Consider the following 7453-nt stretch of genomic DNA (forward strand, 5'->3'; position numbering starts at 1 on the left):
CAATTCTAGCTTCCTAGTCTAAGTTTTAGAGGAAAAGTAAAAACACAAGGGATACTTCTAAGAAACAGATAACTAGATTGGTCATCTAAAAAGAAGAAAAGACTTAATCTTCCTAAAGATCTCTAGATCAATTCCTTTGTCAAGAGTCTGCAGCAACAGCAGCTATAGCTTCTGGCAAGGGGAGGATTTTCACAGGCGAAATGTGGGATTTGAGCGGAATTTGGGAAGGACTAAGTAACTTCTTCTCCTTTGGAACAGATTCCGTGATTCCAAGAACTTTACGCACTTCATTTGCTAGTTCTATGATGTAGTCGTCTTCGTGACTAATGTCATGTAAAGCCTTCTCCATTTTGAATATGTATTCCTGGTTATTTCCGCAGGGACCAGAGGCAGTAGCAATTTGCCTGAAAATGGATGATGAAAAATTAAGATATATTGAAAATGATGTATCTCAGAGCAAAGATAAGATAACAGAACCATGATCCTCACCTAGCCATCTCTTCCAGTGGAGCAGGACCAAGATAATACTTATTGTTTACTTTGTCAGGAGTGGACGTAAACCTGAAAATAGATTTTTGAATCAATTCAACGATCATTGAACAAAATATTTACCGTTTTGATGTTCTTTGATTAGCGTGTTACTTGGGCTGTGGGTCTTTTGGAAACAACCCCTCTACCTCCACAAGGTAGGGGTAAGGTTTGCTTACACTCTACCCTTACCAGACCCCACTGTTAGCAAGAAATGCAAATAGAATAGCAACCATAGAACTTACACTATCACTTCAGTTAAGGCAGGATGTAAGGAGTCTTCTTCCTGAAATAGAAAGAAGGAAACGTTTTCCAAGTTAGCCAAGTGAGCAATTCTATGTTAAGTACACAATCTATGTCATTCCCCTTTTGTAGCAGAGCTTTACTAAACTTCAAAGGTTATCGACTTACAGTGAAGAAGTCCACCAAGGTCTTGCTATCATACTCGCACTCTCTTCTTTCTAAATACTGTACAGCAAAAAAAAAACTTTCAGGATCAATTCCAAAGTCCAAACAATGTTTCAAACTCCGATGAGTGAATGTGATATTGATCAAAGGATATGTAACAAAACTGTAATGCTAAGTCCCCAGAGACAACATAGTCTAATCACAAACATTTACTGTGAAAACATTACAGAGGAGTCAAAGAAGAACCAATGTACCTCCATTGCCTCCTTCTCTTTTTCAGGTCCTCCTCTCACACAATAAGCAGCACCCCACTAAAAGAAAATGCACAGATAAGTTAAATTATGTCGTGGAAACAGCTATGAATCAATAAAAATATTTACTTTTAGAGAGTGCACAAATTCAGGTCAACTAAAAGATAACTATAGTCGCTTGCAAATAACTGCTACAACTAAGTTCCTAAAACAAGTTAAATTAAACAGTGCATATAAGTTAATTCTAGTTCTTATTATTATGAAAATCAGCTTCAACATGGAGAAAGAGTTACACTAGGAGATAATGGTCAAAAACACACTTGAAATATCACATTTTTGCGAGTTTCTTACTTTAACTATCATGTATTTGTGTTTCCTTCCTAAACTATCATCAACTCTTTATCAAAACACAACTCGAAATTAATGAGTCAACTACCATGCTGACGAAATTTTATAGGCAATTTAAGTTGTCATGCTCCTTTTGGAGATCGCATTCAAACACTTGGTCTAGTCAACTTCGAGGTGTGTTTTAATAAATAGTTAGAGATAGTTCAGGTAGGAAACGCAAACACCATGAAACTCGCAAAAAGTGTCAATATTGAAGAAGGTAATAGATGTTAATGTCCACTTACACAAATGGATCCTTTGCTTTCATCCAAAGTGCAGGTTCTTGCAGGTTTTTCAGGTGTACCTCTATGATCGATGCAAGCTGATGATTGGTGTATTCAACATTCAACAACAATCATAAAAAAGTTAGTATATTATACTTAAGACAAACAAAACTCAACAATTTTGAAGCATCAATAAGAACATACCGAGATCAAACACACGCCTATAATCCTTAATGTATCCAATCAATTTCTCATCATACTCAAATCCAGGGTTCCATACCAATGACCCATAGCCAAAAATCCAAAACACCATGTTTCTGAATCTTCCTCTAGTTAATATCTGCACTATTAACCATAAAATCGATTAAAAATATACTTGTTCTCCAATCAGGCAAAAGAAACATACATGAATTTCTGAAAATGGTGAAGAATTAGAGATTGGACACGAGTTATGATAGAAGGTTAGTAGGTATGTTATCAAAGACGCGCTTAAGCCTTGAAGTGAGGCTCAAAACGTGTTGAGCGCTTCGCCTAGCTTTATGTGCGCTTTAGTGTCGTCATCAAGGTTCTAAGGCAAACATTTCCTTACCAATGAGCCTCTTATGAAGAATTTGAAGCTAAATAATTGATATTTCACTTTATCATAATTTTTTTCAATTTCTTTGGTCATATATTTGTCATTCATGTTTATAATTATTAGTCTTGGACTAAACATATATACTTTATTTTTTTCTCCCTTTGCGCCTTTTTTCGTTAAAGCCCACGCTTTATTTGCGCTTTGCGATTAAAGCCCCCACAGACCTAAGAGCTTTTTTGTGCTTTTCGCCTTTGATAACACTGGACTCACTCGTGATTGTCTAGCTTTTCATCGCATAGATGTAGTAGTAGTATTACTCTTGTATTTCTTGTTCTTCAATTTCTGTTAGTAATTATTGTTTCTTCTACTTCGATTATCTTACTATTTAGTTGTCTAAATGTTCATTTTCATTCTTTCCCTATTATTTGTCATGGCCGTTTCTTTTCCGTACTGCTTTGATATGATTCTCCTTGAGTCGAGGACCTCTCAGAGATAGTCTCTCTACCTCCCAAGGTAAGGGTAAGGTATGCATCCACTCTATCCTCCCCAGACCTCTACTTGTGAGATTACACCACGTACGTTATTGTGGTTATTGTTGGTTAAAAATTAGAAACTAGAACAAAATACAACATAAAAAGCTACGGTTAGAGGTATTAATTTGTCCTCGGATTATTTATCCCACCATTTGTGCTAAAATGACGAGATTAGTATATCTCGATCCATGCTATAACTTTATCTATCCCATCCTAAGGTGTGCTATCACAATCAATTATCATATCCCACGTTATCTCATCCAACTTGAAATTATTTTATCCCGTCTCCTAAGTGGAAATAAATTAGTCCACAAATTATATAATTCTAGAATAATTTAGTCTGCGTACTAAACGAACCCTTTAAGTCATCTTTTTCTTGTTGTCACATATTGCAAGGCACAACAGAAAAAAAGGTCAAATCAGTTTAGTTCTGGCAATAAGAGGGTTAACAACAACAGAACAGTACAAGTGTTGCAGCTCAATGTACAACATAATGAAGCATGGGATCCATAAAATTGCTAAAAAATGATGAACATCCAGAAAAGAAAAAACTCTAAAAATACCAAAAAATGTGAAAAAAAATAAAAATCGATAAAATACTTACCAATACAAAATTGTTAGGTTCACAAATCAATGAAAATGCAATGCCTTTTACAGAAATTGCCCCTTTTGCTCCACAAATTCTTCAGAGAAAAATGAAATTTGATGAGGGTTTTGAAATAGGCAAATTGAATATGGAATTAAGGAGAGAGAAAGAGAGAGCAATGTGGGTAATTTTTCTCTCTCTGTATCTCTCTCTTTGTGTGTGTGGCTTATGAAGAAGAGAATAAAACTATTTATAGACTCCAATATATTTATATCAAGTGGTCGTGTGCGAGTTTTCTAACTGAACTATCCCTATTTATTTATCGAAACATACGTCAACTATTAATTTATCGTCCTCTAGATAGAAAAAATGGAGTAATAAATGGTTGAGATATGCTTTGATAAATAGTTATTGATAGTTCTGAAAACTCGTACGCCTGATAATTCAGGTATGAAATTCGAAAAATTGAAATACTTTAGATATGTTTTTTTATCATTAATGATTTAAATTACGATCTATTTTGATTGAACATTTGAACATATTTGAGCTCTGATTAATTCAAATTTGTGTTGCATAAGTTTTTTTTCATAAATATAACTCGAGACTTCTGATTGATTAATGTAATTAGAAGGATAGTTCTATTAATCCCATCCCATCACATCAACCCTTGTGGTATGAGAATATATTTTCAATGTGTTTTCCAAAATATAAAATAAGAGAAAATCCCAATTGACTTTTGAAATATTCTTCTTGATTTTTTTTTATAAAATGGAATAAATTAAAGAGAACATGAATCATCATAGTGCTATTGCATTATTGGAAGAAGAAAAATGCACTCCTACAAGATATTTTGCTTTCTTCTCCTTAAGAAATGCAACTAAAAGGGAATAATTTGTATACTTTATACATGTAAAAAGACATCACAAAAATATAATATTCTATCATTTGTAATAATGCGATACTTGAATCGAGAATTTTTCTGAAATAGTCTTTTTACCTCAATAATAAGAGTAAAGTCTGTGTATACGTTACTCTTTTCAAATTTCACTTGTAAAATTACACTGAATATAATTCATTTTGTTCAAAATTATTACATCAAAATCCAATTTTCACCTAACTACACTTAATCCAAGGTCAAGCCAAAGAAACCAATTTCACCTAATTAATTTCATCAAAATATCAAAGTCATGCCTAGCATGTGGAAATAATATTTTATTTTTTCCTATGTACTTCTCATTATATTTTATTTTAAATTTACTTTTTCAATTTTCCACTCTTTGACATTTGAGCTAGTCAACAAACTTGTACATATGTTGATGGCATTTTGCATGATATGAAAGAACATTACAAATATACCTTACATTTTTGAGTCCACAAACGTTAATTTCAATTTCATAAAATTGTTTTTTTTTAAAAGGAAAAAATAATAATTGTTTTTTTTTAAAAAAAGTTCATTGAACCTAGACAATTTCTTGAATTAACTCGTTTTCCTAGTTTTGGGACCATAAATTAATGTGGGTGATATGGGGGAGTTAAATTTTATGGAAAAAAAATCTTGAACTCAAAACAAGTTGCCCAATTGGTTTTAAATATATTAACCACAAATAAATGCATGATACATAAACGTGTTATTTAATTTAGCTTCAGCTATCATTAATATCCTTTAATTTTGGGTGTATACAAATAGACACATGTGTCATACATGATATAATACACGTAGACACAAATTGCCGTATAGGACGCATGTATCGATAAGTTTAATTTTATATAAGTTAAAGTGTTTATTTGTGTACACTCAAAGTTGAAGGACATAGATGATAGTTAAAGTCAAGTTAAAGTGCATGTTGATGTATTATGTCATAAATAAATAATTTAATTTAGACTAATGGTAAAAGTATAGACTCTTGAAGGATAAATACAATCACATATATATTTAGTATATAGTGGTATACTTTACTTCTAGCCTTTTGAGGGTATATAAAAGATGTTTCTAATAAACACTTAGCTTAAGGAAATTATTTTTCTAAACGAGTTTGAAACAAATACAAGAATCAAAAACGATGATGAAAACATTAGTGAAATAAAAGAATTGACAGTAAAAACAGTAAGAATAATCAAATCGAAAGAGATAATAATAGGTACCAAACTTGAAAAATAAAATATAATAGTACATTAAGAATAAATATAGGTCCTTCGTATTAGAACCCAACGTTATGATTAGAAGGAGAGAAAATACTCGACTACCGATAAAATATATTTTAAAAAAAGGGACACAAGGTGCAAAAATTGATGGCATTGCACATGATTTTTTTTTGTTGGGCTAGCTATCAATAGACATAACATGTGCTGTCCAAACTTCAAAAAATCCACAATTCTATTTGGCAAAAAGGTGCAACAAATGGTGTTATAGTCAAACTTCTCTGTAATATCGTAGTTTATTTGGATATTTTTAAGAGTTATAAAAACATATTGTAACAAAAGATATATAGTATAGTATAATATGAAAGATCGATTTCATAAAAAAATATAATTATTATAGAAAAGTCTGATTATATTTGACTTTAATTAGTAGATCAATCAAATTAATCTTTAGATTCTTTTTTTAATTATTTTTCTCTTTTAGTTATATGTTAAAATAAAAAATATATATCTTTCATTTATTAGTTTAATGTAAACAGTAACGTCCAATAAAGTGAGCTCTTATTATGTTTGAAGTTGTATAATATTCTAAAAATAATCATCTCATTTCACCATCGACTTTGTAGTTTAGTTTGATTTTCTTTCTCATCAAAAGATAAATGGGTTTTGTTTCCCAAAGTTGAATGGAAATTATTCATAAAATGATCCAAAACAAAGTTGATAATTGCAATTCAAGATTTAATATGATGACTTAAATAACTAATATAGATTGGACAAAGTTCAAAATAATATATCAATTACAACATTCATATTGATAATATATAGTTTATCAAGATCATAAAACATAGGAACCATACTAATAAAACACAAGAAGACTAATTAAAACAGGCCCAAATTAAAATCCAGAAAAATATTTATTCTGGACTCACTATTTCCAAATGAGTGTCCATCACTATTCACTAATCAGCAATCATTACTTATTATTATTGATAATCATCATCAACCATCATTAGATATTCTTAAAACATCAGCAGTGGCGGAGCCAGAAATTAATGAAGGGTGTCCAAAAAAAGTGAAATAAAATAAAATTGTTGCTAGTGAAATTTGAACGCGTGAACACCCTAAGCACAAGCTCTTTCAAGGTGTCTAAAATCACTGGTCTATAACACATTGTTCTGTCAAGAATGTTCAAAATATATTATTTAATTACTTTGTGTATTATTTTACTTATATATACAGTATTATTTTCTGACGGTCCGTGTCTTATTGGACACCCTAACTATAACATAGCTAAGCCCCTGCTCATCACCATCACCATAACCATAACCATAAATTACCACTATATATCATCCACCACCAACTGTCATCATCAACCATCACTATTAACCACTATTGGCACCTACCACACCACTAGCTACTATGTACACACAACCACCGCCATCAGCCAAACACCACTACCTATCATTACCACCAATCGATACCTACAACTCCAATCGTTAGTCATCACCATCACCAATAACCATATAATATTTAATAATATTTCGTTATATAGTATTAGCTTAATTTAGTACTCCCTCCGTTTCATAAAGAATGACCTGGTTTGACTTGGCACGGAGTTTAAGTAAATAAAAAAGACTTTTGAATCTTGTGGTCATAAATTAAAGTTATGTCAAATGTACAAAATTGCCCTTAATCTTGTGGTCTTAAACATGCCACGTGGAAAGCAAAAAGTAAAATGTTACCAAAAAAGGAAAGAGGTCATTCTTTTTGAAACTGACTAAAAAGGAAAGAAGGTCATTCTTTATGAAACGGAGGGAGTA

General features: G+C 31.6%; 1 protein-coding gene across 2 annotated transcripts; it reads right to left on the reverse strand.

The window, feature by feature from the left end:
- Window positions 1–6: 6 nt before the first annotated feature.
- On the reverse strand, window positions 7–3712 carry LOC102584350 (putative glutathione-specific gamma-glutamylcyclotransferase 2). 2 transcript variants are annotated; one of them, XM_006342410.2, is made up of 8 exons: window positions 3513–3712; window positions 2003–2138; window positions 1820–1896; window positions 1191–1247; window positions 940–996; window positions 774–814; window positions 490–561; window positions 7–404 (listed from the first exon to the last, which is right to left on the reverse strand). In XM_006342410.2, exons 2-8 carry the CDS (start codon window positions 2109–2111, stop codon window positions 140–142), a joined length of 678 nt encoding a protein of 225 aa, XP_006342472.1. In that variant the 5' UTR covers window positions 2112–2138; window positions 3513–3712; the 3' UTR covers window positions 7–139. The 2 variants fall into 2 exon arrangements, with proteins under 2 accessions (XP_006342472.1, XP_006342471.1); XM_006342409.2 differs by having other exon boundaries at window positions 2003–2143.
- Between the last annotated feature and the right edge of the window lie 3741 nt (window positions 3713–7453).

This window comes from Solanum tuberosum, unplaced genomic scaffold (assembly GCF_000226075.1).
Source record: "Solanum tuberosum cultivar DM 1-3 516 R44 unplaced genomic scaffold, SolTub_3.0 scf00034, whole genome shotgun sequence".
NCBI classification, from domain to species: domain Eukaryota; kingdom Viridiplantae; phylum Streptophyta; class Magnoliopsida; order Solanales; family Solanaceae; genus Solanum; species Solanum tuberosum.

Excerpts from the sequence above, each read along its gene's own strand:
- LOC102584350 (XM_006342410.2), bottom strand. The coding sequence starts at position 2,111 with ATGGTGTTTTGGATTTTTGGCTATGGGTCATTGGTATGGAACCCTGGA. Across the intron at positions 1,248-1,819 it reads AAAGCAAAGGATCCATTTGT|TGGGGTGCTGCTTATTGTGT; the intron begins GTAAGTGGACAT and ends ATTTTCTTTTAG. Across the intron at positions 405-489 it reads CCACTGGAAGAGATGGCTAG|GCAAATTGCTACTGCCTCTG; the intron begins GTGAGGATCATG and ends ATCCATTTTCAG.